The sequence below is a fragment of the Sander vitreus genome, chromosome 19 (genome assembly GCF_031162955.1).
Source record: "Sander vitreus isolate 19-12246 chromosome 19, sanVit1, whole genome shotgun sequence".
Lineage (NCBI taxonomy): Eukaryota > Metazoa > Chordata > Actinopteri > Perciformes > Percidae > Sander > Sander vitreus.
Window position 1 is genome coordinate 2,571,192 of NC_135873.1, and position 22,346 is coordinate 2,593,537.

The window sequence follows — 22,346 nt, forward strand, 5'->3', positions numbered from 1 at the left end:
CTCGGTTTTTAAGATGCATGCTGATCTGTTGCATATCGTCACCTAAAACCATTGTTCAAATTATACCGTGAGCTTCGGGGGGGTACAACTACTTTTTATAGATTATGTCATACGCTCATTTGCAAATCGATGACGTCATTACGCAATCATTTGTATAAGCTTAGTGGTTGTGTGAGTAAGGTAGATAGTAAGAAATATAAATCTTTAGCCAAATAATTACAAACTCACTACAGGAATTTATATTAAATTATAATTATTACTTGGGTAGCCTATATTTGAAGTAAAAAAAGTAAAAAAAAAAAAATTCTACTAAGGGAGAGAGAAAGATCAATAAAGAATTCTCAAAGAAGGCTGGCTTGCTCACAGTGTCTTTCTCCTTCTCTTAAAACATCCATGGTCACGTCCCGTTGTCTCTCCTACACCGGCCCCCGCACCCTGTCCCTTCTCCCCTTCTACCTGCCTGCGCACTGTGCCGCTGCACATGAGAAGAGAGCAGAGAGGGGAGGGGCTGCTCCTCAGTCACAGAACAGAAGAGAGAGGTGACTGTTTTGGCGGCCACAAGAGAGAAATACCTTACGTGCTCGCTGGACAATACTGGCGTCTTTTCAACAGAAAGTCGCCAGATTTGTCGCTAGTTGCTTTTGTGAAAAAAAGTCACCAAGGGGGTCTGAAAAGTCGCTAAATCTAGCGACAAAGTCACTAAGTTGGCAACACTGACCATAGCAAAGAACACAGTCTGAACGTACAAAACTAAAAAAATAAGCCTTCAAAATTACCTCCATAACCTCAATGATGTACAATTACATCAGCAACTTCTAAATGCGCCCTTCTTCACAAAGAACACCAGGTTATGTTCTTCTTTTCAAGTTCATGTGTATTTTTAATAGGACCAATTTATCTAAATTAGAGACAGTTAGTGCAAAAATTACCCAGTGAAAAGCATCCTTAATAAAGTACCCAATTACTCGATATGTGACCCCTCACTTGTGTTTTATTTGTATAGTACCTGTGATGTCGAGCGGCAAGTGACCCAGTGTGCGTCTCCCGAGCTGCCAGCGTGGTTTGTCTGCGACAGGCGGTCCGGTGGTGCCAGAAGTGGCGGTGCTGCTGCTGCTGTTGTTACTGCTCCAACCCAGCGGGGGGCGATCTGAGCCGCAGGGCGACGGGGACGGGGAGGGAGACGGGTCGGTCACGGACCTCAGTCCAAACACAGAGGAGGCCGTCTCATCGTCGTAGAGCTGTTTGGACGCCGGCTAGAGGAAGAAGAGAGGGAGTGTGAGATGTGGTGGTGGGCGTTTTTCAGACAGGCTTAAACCTGCATTCACTGATTCGTTTTGGCCCCTCGGGGTCAGAGCAACAAGCTGTAAATACAACACTCACAACACTAAAAGCTCTTTATCGAGATGAGTTGTAGATGAGAATTTGTTGTTTGTGTGTGGTGTGTGTGTGTGTGTATGTGTGTACGTGCATATACATATATGTATGTGTACGTGTGTATATGTATATATTTGTATTCATGTATTTCTCCGAATGATTTGTATATGCGATGTTTGTTAAATAAGTAAATTTGTGGTGTCTTGTAATCCCATGTGGGATGGGCCAAAATGTTTGGTATGACACAGAGATAAAACATAACTAAAACTAAGATATAAACACCTTTTTAACAGGATAAGCAAACAGTCATCGATTTACACATCCAGCAGATGTGTGATGCAGAAAAGCGGAAATGAGTTCCTGGTTACAAGGCAAATCTGAGTGCATTAGTCACTCTCCTTTGAGCTCTGTTTTGGTCTCCACCAACTCCTGAGGGAAATATCTGTCTATTTAGCTTGTTAAATGCTCCTCTATGTTCACCAGCTAGTCGTTAACTTTGTTGCTAACTTTAAAAGATGCTAAAACACATTGTAGAGTTACTTAGAGTAGGGTGATAATTCTCGGTGGGTTTGTCGCAGCACGTACAAGTGAGCCTTTTTTACATTACATGCAGTCAATTTTCCATTTTTTATATTAAAACATTAATAGGTGTAGCTTAAAAAAAGAACTTTGGCGAGTGAGCTTTAATGTTTCCAATGCATAAAATCACATTGTTACCTCCGCCTAAGAGGAAGGATTAGGAAAAACATGGCCAAGGAAGAACCCATTCAATTTTGGAGCAGATCCAAATCACAGGGCAGAATCACAAATTATTTTTTGTACTTTGTTAACATTGCGAGATAGAGCATTTGGCATTGGCGGAGTTCTGCGCTCTCAGAGTGCCCTTGTAGTTTCTTTATGTATATACACACAATGACACAATGACAGTCAGTTAGATTAATGAGATTAAGGGCTCAGTCAGGTCCTGGCTTAAAAGAAAATCGGTGTCTTCTAAAATTCAGCTTTAATGCCTTAAAAACACAAATTCACAATTATTTCTGGTCAGTTTTCTTTTTGCCTCTAAATTGGATTGTGTAACAACATCTGACCAAAAAAAGGACACGTACGTAGTGAAATAAAAATTAAAAAAAATCCTTTCAGCCATACTAATGCAGCCTGACCTCTCATGGCCATAACTAGATTTCCTCACAGTGATACCAGATCAGATTCATTTTTCCCATACCAAACTAGATTTAATGTGGTGTTTTTGGCTCAACCCCCAAAAATCAAAATAAACTCTAAATTCAATTAAAGCAAAAGTCAATACAACTTAGGAGGCGAGACAGCCTGGCGGAGGTAGTCTACTCTACCATCTACTTCCACCAAAAAAAAAAGTGTTGTGTGTCTTTTTAAGCTGCTTCAATGTCAGTGGGAGGAAGGATCAGCAAAGTAGATAAGAAGTGAGGAGAGAAGGGACTCAGAGAGAAAAAAACGTTTAAAAAAATAATAATTAAATACATGTCTCATTTTCACCTGTGTTGTAGTTAAAGGAGAGAATAATGACGATTTATATGTCTATAGTTAATGCAGGAGAGCAGAAAACGTTGCAAAGAAGTAGAAGAAAAGGGAAGTGAAGGGAAAAATTTGTTTATATCTGATGCCGGCAGGGACAGAGTCTGAGTAGCAGAGACATTGCTGGTTCAGTCCCTTGTGTCAATGGGAAGGTGTGATCCCAGCTGGGAGGGAACTGTCATCCGCCTGATATTACAGCTTAGGTATCAACCATCGCTGCCAAAGAAACCCTTAAGCAAGGCATTGAAACCCAAACTGCTTCTGGGCTGCTGCAATGCAGGAAACACCGCAGTTTATCTTCGCTGATGAAAAACATGTGAGAAACCACATGTATGTACTGTAGGAATTAAAATCCGAGCTATCTCAGGGGATCTGCCAAAGTCTAATTGAAATTAGCCCAATCAGAGAGAAAGGCATTAACTTAACAGAGCTGTTTAACAGCTTGCTAAAGGTACAGAGCGTCAATATGCAGGAAATGTGCAGCCATCTTGCAGTAAAATCACTGTAGGAGTCCATCAAGCTGCCATAACTACACAGTTTGGGGAAATAGCCTGAGAACTATTAACAGCAAAGGCATAGAAGGAAAGAGTAGAAATAGTGAAGAACTCCCTGCAGAGCGTCTGTCTCATCCATGTGTTCAGTGTTTATCCTTTGTAGATACTTTGTGATATAACATCAAATCAATTAAATCATTATTGCTAAAGTCCTTAAAGAGATAGTTCAGATTTATTGAATTGGGATTGTATGAGGTCATTATCCATATATGTATGAGCCACAGTAAATGGCTGTCGGCACGCCGCCAGTTTGGAGACACTCTCAGCAGGATTCCATAAACATATGCCAAATCATTTTGTGTCTTCTAGATGGAAATATCACTAATACGTGATCGGAAATTGAAATAGCAAATGACATCAGTCATTTATATATATATATATATATATATATATATATATATATATATACATATATATATATATATATATATATATAAATATATATATATATATTCATTTATATAATTTTCACCGCTTTACCTTGCTGTCATGCTATTATCTAAACCACCAGACTCCTTTTACAAAAACAGTAATTTTACCTCGCAGAACACAGGAGTTGCTGGTCTACCGCTGCCTCGACCGGTTAGTTTATTTGTGTTATTGTTGTGTCTTTGGTGTTTTAAAGGGTTAGTTTGTATTCACCAAAGTCCCACAATAACACTAACTAATTTAAAGGAGTCTGGTTGCTTTGAATAGAGCATTGATGAATATAACAGCTTCAGTTCCCTGTCGTAAAGGGCTGTCTGACAGCAAGATAACACTGTGAAAATATTCTAAATATAGCGTACACTTAAACTGATATTGATTTTTATAGGTGGCCAAAATACGTTTAGCTGCTGCCCCCGTCCACAGCAGTACATTGCTTAGCTTCTGTGTCGGTACTCAGTACCTCATACAACCCTACTTCAAAAGATCAAAACCTCTCCCCTGTGTTTCAATGAGCATGAGTTGACTGAGAAATAGCACTGATGTCATTTGCTATTTCAATTTCTGATCCCATATTAGTGATATTTCCATCTAGAAGACACAAAATGATTTGGCATTTGTTTATGGAATCCTGCTGAGAGTGTGAAACGGATGATGACTAATTCTGACAAATCTAACAGAAGGGGTTGGACATACTGTACAATAGTTGTTGGATAATTCTGCTTTAGTCTTTTATATAAAAGAGATGATAACAAAAAGCAACGAGACATTTTGTCACAACATGAATTTTAGCTGAAACAGTATTAGTGACACTGGAATAGTAATTAGCCACTGGGAAGAAGAAGAATGATAGTTCATTGTGCTAGTGATTAAAGGCTGAAACTACAGTACTACACAGTATGTACTGTATTGAACACCGAGAGCAAAATAAACACCTGGCAAGGCTACTTTGTCAGCAACAACTTGTGTATCTGTTTACAGTGCAGCCAAACAATGTCGCCAGACACCATCAGTGGTGGAAGAAGTATTTAGGTTCTTTACTTAAAGTGCCCATATTATGAAAAAAAAACCTTTTTCTGGGATTTGGGGTGTTCTTTTGTGTCTCTGGTGCTTCCACACACATACAAACTTTTAAAAAAATACATCCATGCTGTTTTGAGTGAGATACAGTTTCTGAATGTGTCCTGCCTTCAGTCTCTGGGTGAGCTGTTCAAAATCGGCACAGCTTGTGACGTCACAAGCCGAAACGAGCTGGCTAACCGCAACCATTAGCTCGTAGCGTTAGCATGCTAACGCTAACGCTAATACTAACGCTAGCATGCTACCTCGTTCTCAATAGCAAAGCACTGCAACAACACACACGAGTTCACCATAATCTACAAAAGAACTACTTACATGTGCGCCCTCATTTAGAAGAAGTCTCCCGGCTAATCCTGCCTTGTAACTTACCGAAGTTGTAGAAACAGCCTTTCTTTTACTGTCTATGGAGCTAGCTGACATGATCTACATCTGAGCTACTGCACATGTGCGAGTGCAATCAAAGATAGTACAGAAGAAGAAGAAGAAAAAAGGTCTCACTCTGTAGCTAAAACAGAGACCAGCTGAAAAGAGGATCTGCAGCAGTGAGAGAGAGCTGTGCAGTACAACAAAAATATGGTGTTTTTTGAAAATTATGCTACATTCTGGTACAACCTTAAAATACAATTATGAACCTGAAAATGAGCATAATATGGGTGCTTTAAGTAAAAGTACAAATACCACACCTATTCTATCTGATGTTTCTGGATTAATATTCCTGCTGCATTAATGTGTATGTTGCATTTTACTGCTGTAGATGATTTAGGTTGTGCTCATTTGAACTCATTTATATATACTGTTGGGTAGTTTAAGCAATGCATCGTATTTTATAAGATCATCATCATGTTTGTATGTAAAGCGTCGCTGTCCTGTGAGAACCACGTCTTTTTTTCAACTTTTTACGGTGTCAGAAAAACAGCCCTGTTTTCAGCTTTGTGACGATGCATGTTCCTGCTGATCCAAGAGGCTTTACAAAGACTTTGTTTAGGGAAGAAGGTAAGAAAAGATGGATTTATACTCTACTACTAGGACAAAATACTTTAGGAGTGTGCACTCTACTCTCCTTAAAAATGAGGTGGGAAAAGGTGTGATGTCTGGTTCTATAAACCAGTGGTTCCCAACCTTTGGGGTCCGAGGTACCCCGACAGCCCTGGCAGATGAACTCAAGTACCCCTTCATCGATTCCCAATGTATTTTCCAAATGTATGACACTATTCATATAAAAGTGGATATTGTTTCTCATACAATTGAACTATCAGTATTACGGTGGGTTTGGTCAGCAATCGTGCTAGTAGCCTACTAGGTTACTATTACTTTTGTCAGTAACTGTAGCTGAATATTTGACAATTTATTCACCAACTTCACTTTTACTGTAAACAATAATCACAACCACATGTATCCAGTACTTATAACTAATCATTTTAATTGTTTAGCCATTACTTTTAGCTACCTGTTAAAACTTCTGTGCTTGCTTGCTATCTAGCTTTCTCTTACATAACTGCAACATGTAGAGTTGAGGTGTTACAGTTGACTTAATGTTAATATGTTGATATATATATATTTTTTTATCAAATCATAAATGTCCCCCCTGGCAACTGCAGAAGTACCCCCTGGGGTACACGTACCCCTGGTTGGGAATCACTGCTATAAGTCAAGAAAAACAAGTCCTGAATACGAAAGATAGAAAGAAACTGCCGTGCAGAAATAAAGAGCAGAGGAGAGTGAGAGTAAGGGCAAAAAGGGCAGAAAGAGTGGGACTGAGTGAGTTAGGGTGAGTTTAGTGGGAATGCGAAGGCTGCTTTCTTGCCGTTCAGGAAGAAAAGTGAACAAAATAAGTGATGTGGACACAGTTTGGATTCTGTGTGTGTGTGTGTGTGTGTGTGTGTGTGTATATGTGTGTGTGTTTAGCTTCAAGAAGTCTGATGGTTTAAACACTATAAGAGGTGGAGAAGTTTATGTTTTTTGCCTGTGGTAAAGGAAAGGTGGCAATTACAGTATTTAGTGTGTGTGACTTCAAATAATCGTATATAAAACTTGAACTTGTGTTGTTTGTGTGTATACCAGGAAGATGAAGTCAGGTCTCTTGTTGTTGAGGGAGATGAGAGATCGGCTGAGTGAGGTGGATGTGTCGTCGGAGCTCTGCGAGGATGGATGCCGGAAAGTCTGACCGGTCAGCTTGGTGTCGTACAACTGCTCCTCAAAGTCTGCACACACGCACAAACAGACAGAAAGAAAAAAAAAAGCCTATATGTTAGTGTCAACTTTCTGCAGCACAGAAACAACACATGCACACAAGCATACAGTAAAAGTGCACTGACACACACACACACACACACACACACACACACACACACACACACACACACATACACAACCCACACTCACACACCAGATATCCTATTTGCATGGCCGAGAGCAGAGATCTAGACTGCTGCTTTGCATCACCCTGCAGTTTCCCTCCTGCGTCTCCGACTGCAATTTCTGCTGTGCAACCTTAAAGGACTCCTTAAGTTTGTTTTTAATCCTCTCACGAGTGCAGGGCTTTCTCTTTTTTCATTCATTCCTTCTCTTTCTTCAATTTCTTTTCTTTTTTTTTTTGGTTGTGCTGCTTTCTGTCTTGTCCGTCTTTTTATCTCCTCGTCTTAGACTTTTTCTCTCACACGTCCTCTCGATATCTGACTGTTTCTCCCTCTCTGGCAGCTTAGGCGACTCTCCCTCAGGCCATTGTAAACAAATTCCAAACCCCCACCTCTCCCATTCTTTCTCCCCCTGCACGCACACACACACACACACACACACACACACACACACACACACACACACACACACACATTCCCCATCACAACCCCTCAGCCAATCCTTTACCCCAAAACACACTCCCGACCCACTCCCCACTCATCCCTAAAGCCGTCTAGCTCACACACACACACACACACACACACACACACACACACACACACACACACACACACACACACACACACACACACACACACACACACACAGCGTCATTGAGGTACAGAGTTCTGGGTTGAACTTGCTCTCTGGATGTGGATGGATATGGATTCCTAGCTGGTGGCGTTTTAGTTGCCTAGCGATAAAGGTGGTGATAAAGAGTGGTTATAATTAATAATAACCTCTGTGTATTGATATTGGGAAATGTAGTCTTTAACAGCACCAGAAAACAAGAATTAAAAGTGTTACATTTAGCATTCAAGCTTCAATCAATAAATAAATAAAAAATCAAATTGCATTGTGGCACAAAACTGAAGAACATATCAGTAAAAGATGACAAAAGTCTTTATATACAAAAAGTGACAGAAGGCTGACAATTCAGCTTTATTAATTTAAGGGAATTGATTAACTAACGTGTAGGAGTTTACTAATGGAAACCAGGAAAGTCACTTCATTTATTTTTCTCCACTCAACATACCAAGTAGATCCTAAACGATTTGTCCCTTAGATAAAATTAATGGGCAACAATATTATAATATATAATATATAACAATATATTTCTTAAAGCAATTTCTAAGCATAAAATCCCCAAAAATTACAGTTCTAAATGTGAACATTTGCCCATTGCTTTAGTTATCTACGATAATAAACGTCATATTTTTGGAGGTTTGGATTGTCGTTTGCACAAAACAAGCAACTGAAAGTCGTCCCATTGGGCTTAGGGTAACTGTGGTGGACACTTTACATTGTTATCTAACATTTTAGAAACTAAATTATTAATGGAATAATCAAGAAATTAATCGGCGAATGATTCAATCATGAAAATAATCATTATTTGCAGCTCTAATACCAGAGTAAAGAGATTAGATTAGTAATAGGAAGACACGTAACAAGAGAGAGCTGCGGAAATATACATTGGTATTGAGAATCAAATACGTCTTTATTTAAATACAATTCCTTTCTCATAAATAAATGTCACTTTTGAACAGAAATAACAAGTACATTTGAGGACTTGGTGAACAAAGTGGAGCATTTAGCAGCTATAAAGAGACAAATGTTTTTCTCAGGAGTTGATGGAGGCAAAAAAAGTTCTAGAAGCATGACTCAGAATAAATGTTAATGTTGCTCTGCATCTGCTAGATGAGTAAATAGGCGACAGTTTGTCATAACAACTCTGTACAGTGACAATTTGTTAACGTTAAATGTTAACGCTTGTTCTGCTGTCACCAAGAAGCCAAAAAACATCAATTGATGCTGCTTTAAATCATGTAAATGTATTTCTGTTACAAAATGGAAGACAAAGTGACATAGATTGTCATTTTCGTTAGTCGTATTGGTCAATTTGGTAGGCAAAACGAGACCTGCTGAATTATCTTTGAGCTGTAATGGCCTTTATAGACTCAGTAGTCTATGTCGGTAGTTTACAGAAACTTTGGCAGGTGTCAGATTTAAGTGAGTGCAGGCAATGTGGGAGTGTTTTGGAGTCAGGAATATAAATTAATATACAGCAGCACCATCACAAAATACAAAAAGATAATGATGTGTTTTTATAGGAGGGCAGGCAGTCCACCCACCCACACATTCTATGCACTTTTTTTTTAATGGCATTTGGAATCATCGCTGTTGGCATCTTCCCTCTGCTAAACTAAAAAGTGCCAGCAGCCTGAAAACATCTAAAGAAAGTGTAATATGCCTCTAAACTTCAGATGAAACACAAGACGGCCTCTACACAAAAAAAACTTTCCCAATCGTCAGCATGGATTACGATGATGTCAGATGACATTTTTTAGCTCAGCCGCTGTGCATTTCAAAGGTTATTCAGTTGAGTTTGAAAGGGTTTTATAAACTCGACGATGGTACAGTAGACATTTCACAGAGTATATAATCCTTCAATTGAAGGTAAAGCACGACAATAACAAAATAGAGCAAAAAGGTTTTCACAAGACAAGGATTACACGTTGTGAAGGCTGCTCCTTGTTTTGTGTCCCTCGGGTGACACTGAGAACAATTTTCCACTACACATGTTGACAGTAAAGTTTTAGTCTCTTCAGTTTTATGTGGGAAACACAAACAGCAAGTGAGAAAAATGAGGGACAGAAAAAGAAAGGAAGAGAGAGGATAAGACAAAAATCAGGCTGCTTGGGTGGTCGAGACGCTGCAAAAGCTATGATGGTTTGGAGCTCTTACATTTAGGTTTAAGGCACAACAAGGCACAGGATCTGAACAAGCAACAGGCCTGTTTTCAGCCTAGATTTCCTATGCAAACTCTGAGCAATTTAATCTGATCAACTCATAACCCTTTATTAAAGGACTTTTGGGAAATGCTCTTATTCACTTTCTTGCCGAGACTAAGATGAGAAGATCAGTATCATGTCTGTAAGCTTGATATATACGGCTACAGCCAGAAGCTGGTTAGCTTAACTTCATTCAGCATAAAGACTGGGGGAAACAGCTAGCCTGGCTCAATCTGGTAATGTAATAAAAAGACACTTTTTGTCACAAGCTCGCAAATAAAATAATGTTCTTTATGGATTTAGTAGTGATCTCTAAGCATTAGTAAATGACGTATTAACCAATAAAGCCATTATTTACAGCTTATGAACCCATAACTTTAAAGTGGTACCCAAAAGGTTATGCATCTTAAGGATTACAGCCTTAACTACATTAATGTGCAGTTACGTAACACCTTCATAATATTACCGCAAAACTATTTTATCATCGCTGGATTTAATTCACAAGTAACATTTCCCTTGACCGAGGCAAGATTTGCAACAAATCTCTCACAAAACTCTTATGTTTCCAATTAAAGTTTGGACATAAACATTACTGATGCCATGATAAACTGAGAACTTGTTTGTTCACTGCATTTGCCAATTCCTCAGGAAGCTATTAGACGTTCCACTTTGTAAGTGCTTGCTTTAAGAAAACACGTCCCTGGCTATTTGTATTCATAGAGGCATATTACACACCCAGCGCTCATGATAGAGAACTGTCTATTTTGCAGTGTTAAAAATAATTGATTAAAAACTGCCTAACTGCTGCGTGCAAAACAGCAGGATCAGCCGGTTGGTAAACAGTGAGCAGAAGCCAAAACTCGTCTCATCCAGGCTGCAGAGGCCCAATGAAGTGAAGCGTCAGCGAGAGTCGGAAGAAACTGATAGAAAAGAAGAAGGGTATGAGGAGGAGGTGGAGGAGGTGAAGGAGAAGCAGATGACACACAGGGGGGTGGGGAAGAGGAGGAAAAGGGAGGAAAGCAGAGGAAACTTTTCAAGAAGCAGAGGAAGAAAGACAAGTTCCAAGAAATAAGAGGTAGAAGGTAAAACACTTTGTTGAGGGGTTGAGAAGGTCAGAGAAAATGAGAAATGAACAGACAGCAATAAGAAGAAGAAGGGTCACTGTAGGATGGAGCAGCAAATTATGCAGAAAAGGCAGCAGAAGATGTAGGTGGAGAAGAAGAGGTGTGGAACTACAAGATGGTAAAGACGAGGCAGTTGAAGAAGAAATATTGGGAGAAAAGCAACAGAAGAATCAGAAAAAAAGGTTCAGATGAGAAAGTAGGTGTAGAAAAAGAAGAGGGTAGAAGAGGAGGAAGAAAGGAATATACACAACATGAGGCCGATGAAGCCCAAACTGCCAACAGCGCTAACAGGGTAGGAGACGCTTGCAGGGTTGGTTTTGGACCGAAAGGTGGGTGATGAAAAGGCGCAGATTTTGTACTTTTTACTCTTACATCTTGATTGGAAGCTATACTCATTACTGTGCAGACTAAGCTTATACATATAATACAAATACGATACAATACAAAACATGTGATCAGCTTATTTTAAAAATATGATGCATTGTGTTATATATTGAAAAACCAAGCGTTTATAGGTAAAATGGACTACATTTTTGATCAGCTACAAAGTTTTACATTCTGCGTACACAGTAATGCATCATTACTAGCAATGCTACTTATTGAGTACTTTAAGTTTTAATACTATGAGAACATTTTGCTGATAACACTCCCAATACTTTTACTCAAGTAACATTTTGAATAAAGTACTTTTACATTCTGGTATTGCAACTTTTACTCAGGTTAACGATCTGGATTCTTTCACCACTGCCAAGTTACTTACTCAGACGACTGCAGAATCTCCCTGGTAGCAGATTAAAATTACGTTTGGTTCTCCAGTTAAAGTTAAAATGTCCAAACAAACGCTGTGGATCTGTCGCTGACCGGCATTAGGTTGAGTCCTAAAAGCAGCAACACTAAAAGGGAAGAAGAGGGAAGGTAAACAGTTGTAGATCCATGCTTTAGATAGTAGCCAGGCTCCACTGAGTGCATGAATGCAGGGTACTGTGGTGGGAAAATGAGGGAGGGGGAGAAGGGATGCTATTGGTGTGCGGGGTGTAAAGGTATGCCGTTCACTCCCACTAATGCACGCACGCACACGCACACACACACGCACACACACACGCACACGCACACACACACACACACACACACACACACACACACACACACAGAGCAGTTAAGCACTACCTACCCCACCCCCTTCCTCTGTCCAGACAAGCAGGCCAAGCACTCATGCATCACTAACCTGTATATTGTGTGTGTTTGTGTGTAGGTGTGCATGTGTGCATGTGTATCACTCATGTAGGTGTTTGTGTGAATATGCTGTGAGTGCACAAATGTGTGTGTGCCTGCGTTGTGCATGACACTTTAAATGTCATTTAGCAACTCATGTCTATGTGCATGAATCTGCATCTTTGTGTGTTTGCAAGTTTGTTTGTGTGTGTGTGTGTGTGTGTGTGTGTGTGTGTGTGTGTGTGTGTGTGTGTGTGTGTGTGTGTGTGTGTGTGTATACAGTGCACCCAATTACAGATCAGCCCAACCATCCTTGACAATATGCACCCCGGTCGTGTCAAATTTGGGTCACCTTTTCTTCTCCCCTTCATGAAGACGAAGGGGGGAAGACAGAAATTAACAATACCCCTCTTTCACCGCAGCCAGAGCGTTTGTTTGTCTGTGTACACTACGTGCACGCCATGGATGCATGTGTGTGTTCAAGTGCACCCATGTGCATGTCATGTCTTCGTCCTTGTGATTTAACATGTACAACTGATCAATCCATTACAGGGAAAAGGGGCTGGTGTGTGTACCATGAAAGCGGATGGTTGTGACCTAGAAGGACAGATTTGGCGGTTAGCGGCCTAGTTTGTTGGTCATGAGAAACCGCAAGAAGGCTTTCTGATCCAATTATGGGGCTTTCTTTGTGGGCACAAATTTTAGCTTAAATACTTATATATACTTAGATACAGTTATCCAAGGTATATTTGTGGATGACTACCTGATGTTCTTTATAGTAAAGTCCACAGAGTGAAGACAGTTTTTAAGGGGGGAGATCCTGTCGTGTGTTCTTTGGTTCAAACTTAAGAAGAAAAGTTGAATTTTTGTATTTGATTCTTTAAAGTGACTATATGTAACTGTTAAATGTTTCTCAAACTGTGCAATTTTCAGTAGCAGACATTAAACGTCCCCCTTCCATTTAGCGCGGACGTGTTATTCCTTTTAGTCCGTGTTTGTGCTGGCTTACTATTTTCTTTTCCCTTGTCCCCCTGTACTTGTGTAAAGCATCCTTGGGTTTCATGAAATGCACTATATGAATCTAAGTTATTACTATGTTGGTTGCTACAACAAACTCTTAATGCTTTGGCTCCTGACACAGTGACAGTGATACCTGGTTTAGCTCTCAATACATCCAAAGTAGGCTAAGATACCGTATGCAATACTTGAAATGCAACAATGCCTCTGGAACTTATTCTTTTATTGTAAATGAATGATTTTCTGTCTGAGCAAAACATTCATTGTACCATATATGATCTCCCGGTAACGCTAACACCTAGACCTTTACGACAGCAGGTGTGGTAAAAACACTGCTGCTTTTGTCCAAAGGGGCCGCTGAAACCAACACAAACTGAAAATTACATATAGCCAGCTAGGCTTTTGTTCCATGACTTCTGTCCTTAACCGCTCAGGACTGTACTAAATTCTTCTCTGCCACTGCACAACCTCTGAGTGCCTTGCTCAAGGACACTTCGATCCCACTTTCTCCTTCACATCATGAGTAGTCTCGCATTGCCAGACCTTCCTCCACAGTACTGCGGAGGAGGGTCTGGCTAGTAGAGGTGTGAATCTTCACTGATCTCCCGATTCGATTATGATTATCATGTCAGCGATTCAATTCGATTCGATATCTCGATGCATCACGATGCGTCAAATACATTTTTCTATTAAAGCCATATAGGATATTTAATTCATAGCTTTTCAAGCTTCAAAAACAAAACATTCTGCAGTGCTCTAATACTAAATAAATTGGATACATAAAACTACAGCACTGAGCACATGGCACTTCCTGAATGTGCAAAACATAACAGAATATGTAAACAGAAATGTTGTTAGGCCTACATTCAATTTGAAACAGAAATAATCGATTATGGCCCGGCCGATTATCGATGCAGCATCGTCCATGTCCACAATTCGATGCATTGATTATTTGATTAATTTCAACACCTCTACTGGCTAGTCCACACAGCATTCCGGGATGGGAGAAAAACGTGCTCTGGTTTATTGGAATTTCTTTAAACCAATCACAACCAATCATGGGCGGGGCTAAGCGCCGGATAGGACCACTGTGGCTCCGCAAAATAGCCTCGGGAAGTAACTTGTTTTGGTGGACCATGTGTACGTTCAAAGGTTGTTTTAGTCGTGCAACAGAAAACTCAGATTGGACAGATAGTCTAGCTAACTGTCTGGATTTACCCTGCAGAGATCTGAGGAGCAGTTAACCATAGTCCTCATAAATAGACTGGAGTTTAAAATTCCAACACAAAGAAAGCGGAAGGAAATTAAGAAGGTAAAAAAGAGGGACATCCGACGACATCGGAGCCGTCCCGGAAGTGGAGCGTCGTGGATATAGACTATAAGCCCTGTATCAAACCTCTGAACTGATCCAAAGTGGTTTTTAGTCAGGAGTTTTCTCTTCTTATCTTCAGGCGACTGTCAGCTTAGCCCAGTATGATCGGCACCAGGTTTATTTGAGGTTTTGACAAGTTGGCTTAAATGCGTCCCCAGATCATGGCATTTAAGTGTCACACTTTCTGCCTATATTTGAAAAACTTCTCAAAAAAAACCACTAAGGAAAGAAACAAGACAAGTTTGTCTTGCCTGATTCACAGCGATGTCACTCCAACCAAAAGCTCCACAGAGAGGGAATTGGAAAAAGAGAAAGCGAGTGATAGTTTGGCCAAACTGACTCATTTCCTGGAGCAAAGAAAAAGCAATATTTGTGGTTCAAAACAAACAGACCAGATTATTAAGTTCAAACAATCTATAAATCCTCTGAAAAGGGCTCCCTTCACTGTCAAAGGTACTGCTCCGGGCTGACAACAAGGACTCGTTTTAGCTCTCTGTTCACGAGCCAATTTTGTCAAAAATGCTAAACACCTGCCTTAATTAAATGCTGTATTAACGAACAATTTGCATACAATAATTTTAAAAGGCATTGATAGTTGTCATGTAGAGTCAGTCAGGGACTTAAATCAATATATTATGAAATAAAAAAATAAAAAATATATATATACATATACATATACATATATATATATATATATATATATATATATATATATATGGGCTGTCAATCAAAATTTAATCTAATTAATTACATACTCTGTGATTAATTAATCGAAATTAATCGCATACATAATTAACGGTGCCTGAACCGATACTTTTTAAGAAAGTAAAAAAAGAAAAGAAAAAAAAGGGTACTAAACAACAGTTGGTGACATTAAAGAACGGCTTGTTTATTGCTAAGGCCATATGGTCAAAATGAAATGTTTAATAATAATGTATAACAATAACAGTAACTTATTTCACTAGTAAATTGCTGTTGAACGACAAAAACAACCACCAGATGGTAAAGGACATTTACAATAATTTCAAATGCACCACAAGGCTGTAGTTTACCAGTTTCATTGAACGCACCGTCTGTGTTGTTTCTCAGTTGGCAGCTGCAGATTGTTACATACCGGTGTTGAATCCTCTACAGTAAAACACAGTCACACGTTAGCTGTCAGTATTGTAACCGTGTTTATCCAGCTACTAGCTAGCGGTAGGCTAACGTTAGCTGCTGTCGAGTATAGTGTTAACTAGCGTCATGTGCAGCGGTGTTTGTGTTTCAGTGCATCAGAGAGAAGCACAGACATATCAGTGGCACCAGATCTCGGTAGCCAGGGTTGGTAGATGTAAAGTAAATGTTCCAATTAATGATCCAGGCAGAACATTCTCGTCTCCCTCCTTCATTTTACAGTCGAATGGTGGCTAGAACGGCTCCGGGTCAAACTTCAATATGGAATGGATTAATCTGCGTTATTTTTTCTCAGATTAATTAATCGAAATGAACGCATTATTTTGACAGCCCTAATATATATATATATATATATATATATATATACCTATAAGCAACTTCAATCAAAACCAAACCATATCTATAGCTCAAAAACCTGATACTCAAATGATATGTATATTATACAAGAAATGGTTCAACATCTGTAATAATGTCAATTATTCAACAGTAAATAACTGATGAAAGTTGAAGTTTCATTTTCAATGTGAAATGTTAAATAGGAACGAAATTCTGCCTGTGGGAGAACTTTTTCTCCTGAATCAGCATTCTCCACTTGATCTATGCTGCACCTGTTTGTTAATGTGTATTGACCAAAGCAAAACCTTATCAGCCCGTGTAGATAACAGCTTGTATTGACTCAAACCTTCCCCGACACAATTACAGGGCTGCTGTGACATTTTAAAGTCAAGTTAGTGCAGACGGGGAACGTTTATCGGACTGTTTGCGTCCCAACCGGCAATGACAGTTAAAGCACATCATCTTGCATTGTCCACTGTGAGGAAAGGTTGCAGCATTGGCGCTAGTGCTGCGGCATAAGATAACATATGGTAAGATCAAAAGAAGCTTACTGATCTGCAGAAAAAAAACGTAATACAGTGTGCAAATAAAATTGCAAAGTGAAAGGTAAAGACAATATTTATGGTCCTGTTGCTAACAGCAGGTGCTGCAGTCTAATTCTAGCCTTGAGGTTTAAATAAAATGAGAGCAGACAGTTAACTCTTTTCTAGCTCTAAGCACTAATGATACCATTGACCTCCACTTTGTTAGGAGTGTGTATTAAAGTTAGTATCACAGCATGCTACAGTCATATAAACTTACGTAATCTTACAGTAAACTATATGGCCCAAAGTCTGCAGACACCATAAATGTTTATGTACTTTTGATCTGGGTTAGTTTTATACAATTTGGGCCTCTTAATGCTACGGCATATAACAGATATTTTAGATACAAGTCCTCCAAATAAACAACAAAATGCAGTGTTTAGAACTGTCCTTTAGGAAGGCACAGAATCAGACAACCTTATTTGCGAATGCATCTACATTGATCTGACTACATTAATCTGACAGCTTTACTAGTTACTTTACAAATTTTTGCACACAAAACATGTTTATAAAATATGATGTTTTAAAACTACTCAATAATATACAGGCCTACATGTACAGCTGAAATGATAAGCCAATTACAGATTCACAAAACTGTTTTGATTGTTTCCAGTTTCTAAAATGTGAGGATTTTTCCACATTGAGTACTTGAGTACTTTATATTATTTTATGACATTTTCCTGATGATACTTACATACTTTTACTTAAGTAACATTTTCAATGCAGGACTTTTACTTGTAACAGAGTGTTTTTACAGTGTGGTCTTAGTACTTTTACTTAAGTAAAGGATCGGAATACTTCTTCCACCACTGCCTGAATGTAAACAAATGTTGAACATAACCAATGCTGTTTTTCTTGGGAGGACAGACTCTTTAGATATCGTTTGGAGAAGACATGTCTCCACATGGCGATGCCCCACAAAGCAGAGCACAAAGCCAGGTCCATAAAAAATGGTTTTGTTGTGGGAGAACTTGTCTGGCCTGCACATAGCCCTAATCTCAACCCCATCCAACATCTTTGGGATGAGCTGGAACCAGGCCTTATCGCCCAAAATCCTTGGCGGATCTCACTAATGCTGTTATGGCTGACTTGGAACAACATCTTAAAAAGCCTTTAGAGAAGGCTGGAGGTTCTTATAGCGGCAGATTAATGTCTGTGGTTAAACAATCCCATACCACATACTTTAGGCCATGTAGTGTATCCAAAAAACCACACTACAACAAGCTTCTCTCTTTCAAACATGGCTTTTCTGAAATGGATAGCACACATTCACAGTCTTATCTCAGGCCCTTCTGGCTTCTGGTGTGACCAGCAGCAGTTTAGATAGACAGTTAAGAGCTGTTGGCCAACACTGAGAGTGTCAACGTGTGTGCACATTTACTAGACAGCTTCAAAGTCGCCTGGCGCAGCTTTGAATTATTGGTTGAGTCGTTTTGCATTGACACTTCAGAGGAGGAACTACAGTAGTAGTGATCAAAACACTCTCCCATCCTTCATCTTCCCAGAAACTCTCCTCTATTAATAATAAAGACGTTTATTATCAGTGCACAGTAGAGTATATATATATTATTATAATTGATGTTTTTTATTGAATGCATCCAAATGATTTTTTTGTTTTGTTAAAATGCTTCATGTAGGCTAGCACCTGTATCCTGCCTCAAAACAGCCTTTTTTTAATAACTAGATATAAACATTTTCCTGTCCAACATAACTTCTAATATGTATGGTTAAATATGTCAAATATCAATTAACATATCAGAAAAACATATTTCTACATATCATGAAAAGATTCATCATTACAGATTGAATGTGAAGCTACTAAATCAAACCAAGTAACAGTGTCTTAATTGGGAAGCAGGCCAACACAAGCTGCCAGAAGAGCTTCATAATTCACTCTGGCACACATTGTCTACAACTCCAAAGCAGTTCTACAAAAAGGCCCATTTTAATGGAAAAAGTCATCAGTTAAATGTTAATGGAAGAGCAACACACTCAAAAAAACAGACAGTACTTAAACATCAGATTATAACTGCTGCATCAAATTAAACACGTCGTTTTTTGTGGAATACATCCTCTGTATAATGAAAAAAATGATGAATTGGTACAAGCACAGTTACCTACACTAAAGAGAACGTCAGTTAAATATGTCGAGTGTTGAGGAGGTGGCAAAGTATGAATATCTGAGCGTTGCTTAATGGATTGTCATAAAATTACAGAGCAAGTATGTGCAAATAGCCAGTGTGCCTGTAATGGATGACACTAGTGAAACAAAGTTCACTGAAAGTATAATATGAATATTTTGCTGTTGCTTAATGGAGTGCGGAAAAACATACAAAATACTAATCTGGCTGCTGTAATTCTTGCCAGAAAACACAGTAAATCTGTCTGCAGAGGAGGAAAAACCTTTCATAAAAATGCAGAGTCCAGAGCAGAGCAGAATCAGGAGGAAAATAGTGGCGTGCAAATCTTCCCATTATCAATAGGATTGGGCATCGAGAACCTACATCGAGAACATACTAATGACACATGTATGTTTGTTTGCGTAGAAAGCTTTTATTAAGCAACTGTAGGAAGGCATTCGGAAATGTCAACAGATGAGTGCATCAGCGCACACGGGGCAACAAGCGCACGTTAACACAGGCACCTACATAATAAGCTTTTTTTAAATTTAATCCAATTCCAATTTTAACATGCGCAAATTTGGTTTCCATAGCTGCCACCGTACTTCCAGGCACTTGCAGCCACGGAGCACAGTAAGTGGCGCTCTAAAGCGTGGCTTTAAAATCGTAATTGAGAATCATAGAAACCAAATCAAAAGCAAGAATTGGAATCAGAATTGTTAAAATCAAAACAATGCTCAACCCTAATTATCAACTTGTTTTAAATACAATATATTTGCCTTCAGTGGAGCACAATACTGATTTTTAAATATATAATATACTTCTACAAAGAATTAGCATTTGAATATAACCAAACCAAAACTTTGATCACAAAATGTGCAGCTCTTATTGTGGTAAATCTGAGCTTTAGTTGTGTTGCAGACTGTTAATGGGGACAGATAATATGAAAATGTTGCTGTTGTTTACAATAAAAAATGTGCAGATGCTTACCGTGTATTGGGACAAAACTGAGGACACTAAGCTTGGCAAGGTGTTGATCTTAAAGGAGAATTCTGGTCGATTCCAACACGTAGCTCTGTTGTTTGTAAATTTGGAGTGCTGTCAGTAGCGAGAAAAATGAAAACAATCGGTGCTGCCTACATCGTGTTATCCTCCTGCTAGCATTAGCATCCAACAGGCTTAAACAGGGCAAGTTTTAAACTTGTTTTTAGCCTCTTAACATGTTCAAAATGTCATTAAAAGTGCCTACCCATGTGAAGTGATTCCTTCCGAGTGAAAACAGTGAATCTGACTGCAGTAGATGTGAAAGAAATGCATAAAAGTTCTGCTAATTCAGCTCTCTTTAGTTCCGGTGTTGATACTGCAAGGAGTGCTTCGGGACCGTCTACAAACTACAACACTGAAAAGAGATGCAAACATATTTTCAAAAATAGGCATATGCTTATTTTTTTTAAGTAGGTGCTGTAGTACAACTAGCAGGAGACAAGTTATAATTAAGGTTTGGAGACACTACCTTGTTTAATCATTAAATTAATAGCCTACATATTTTTGTTGTATCTCTTTTCTGTGTTGTAGTTTGTAGACGGTCCCTAAGCACTCTTAACTGCCGTCTCAACACCGGAACTAAACAGAATGAAACAGAACTTTCATGCATTTCTTTCACATCTACTGCAGTCAGATTCACTGTGGTTACTCGGAAGGAATCACTTCACATGGGTAGGCACTTGTAATGACATTTTGAACATGTTAAGAGGCTAAAAACAAGTTTAAAACTTGCCCTGTTTAAGCCTGTTGGGTGCTAATGCTAGCAGGAGGATAACACGGTGTAGGCAGCACCGATTGTTTTCGTTTTTCTTGCTACTGACAGCACTCCAAATGTGCAAACAACAGAGCTACGTGTTGAAATTGACCGAAATTCTCCTTTAAAGATTTAAATATTTTACTATTTATTTGTCTGGCAAAATTAAACGTCATTTTACTTCGCAGAACACATGAGTTGCTGTACTACCGCTGCCTCGATCGGTTAGTTTGTTTGTTATTGTGTGACTTTGGTGTTTTAAAGGGTTAGGAACTAACAAAACTAACAAATTAACTAACCGATTGAGGCAGTGGAAGACCAGCAGCTCCCGTGTTCTGCGAGTAAAATTTCTGTTTTTGTCAAAGGAGTCTGGTGGCTTTGAAGAGAGCAGAGATACCGGCTTCAGTTCCTCGTCGTAAAGGGCTGTCTGATAGCAAGGTCAAGCGGTAAAATGTCCTGAATATAGCATATACTTAAACTGATATTGATTTCTTTTAAGTGAGCTTTTTTTTAAGGTGTTTAAAATACGTTTAGCTGCTGCCCCCGTCCACCGCAGTACATTGCTTAGCTTCCGTGTTGGTACTCCTAACTGCTACTCCAAACTGGGGGCGTGCCGACCGCCATCTACTGTAGCTAATACACTGACTATAGAGAAGTACCTCATACAACCCCACTTTTAAAATATATAAACTATCCCTTTAATAAGGTAGTTGTTTTTAACCCTAATGAAATCTTTTCCAACCTTTTTGTGTCTAAACCTAACCAAACCTTAACTTCAGCGGTGGCAGACTGTGTGAATTATTTATATAAGTCAGAAAACCCAAATTGGCATCAGTTTTAAAGGCAATACGAAACAACATACCCTATGATATAGTATTGGAGGACTTGTTGAATGTAAACTGGTCAAAATCAGCACGTGACTCCAATCATGTAAAAAGACACAAAACAGTCCCTCATATACGCTGTATGCTAATCATTGTGCAGTGAAGTGTTGATGATGAGAGGCATCGCTGGCCGGATTTCACTGTTGCCCACTTAGCAGCAACAGTGAAATAAATCTCACACACGCTGTAGGGGGGAGCTGAATCTCGGCAGAAAACGCAGCGATTCCGTCTAACACTGGAGTACAACAGCCGGCTTCATAAATATGGAGGGCAGAGTGTTGAGGAGCGGGAAGGAGTATGAATATTTTACCGAGCCGAGGCCAGTGGGAGACTGATGGTGAGGATGGCCAGAGAGAGAGAGTACAGCTGCTTGCTTCAGTGTTATATAACACACACCCAAGCAGATGGACACACACAACACAAATGGACACTGGTATACAAACTGAAAACATACACTGGGACAAACACATGGGACATGCTTTTTATGGCAGTGGGAAGTGCACCCAAACACACAGGCAGAAATAAGCACATTAAAACAAAGTGACATAAAATGAA

The 22,346-nt window shown here is 39.3% G+C and overlaps 1 protein-coding gene across 2 annotated transcripts in view; it reads right to left on the reverse strand.

Annotated features, from left to right (window-relative positions):
• nhsl2 (NHS-like 2) overlaps positions 1–22,346 on the reverse strand; it is a 134,978-nt gene that overhangs the window by 19,741 nt on the left and 92,891 nt on the right. For both annotated transcript variants that reach the window (XM_078275504.1, XM_078275505.1), the window contains exons 3-4: positions 7,044–7,186; positions 1,007–1,253 (exon numbers count right to left, since the gene is read on the reverse strand). In XM_078275504.1, coding sequence (XP_078131630.1) covers positions 1,007–1,253; positions 7,044–7,186 — 390 coding nt within the window. The remainder of the gene's footprint in view (positions 1–1,006; positions 1,254–7,043; positions 7,187–22,346) is intronic.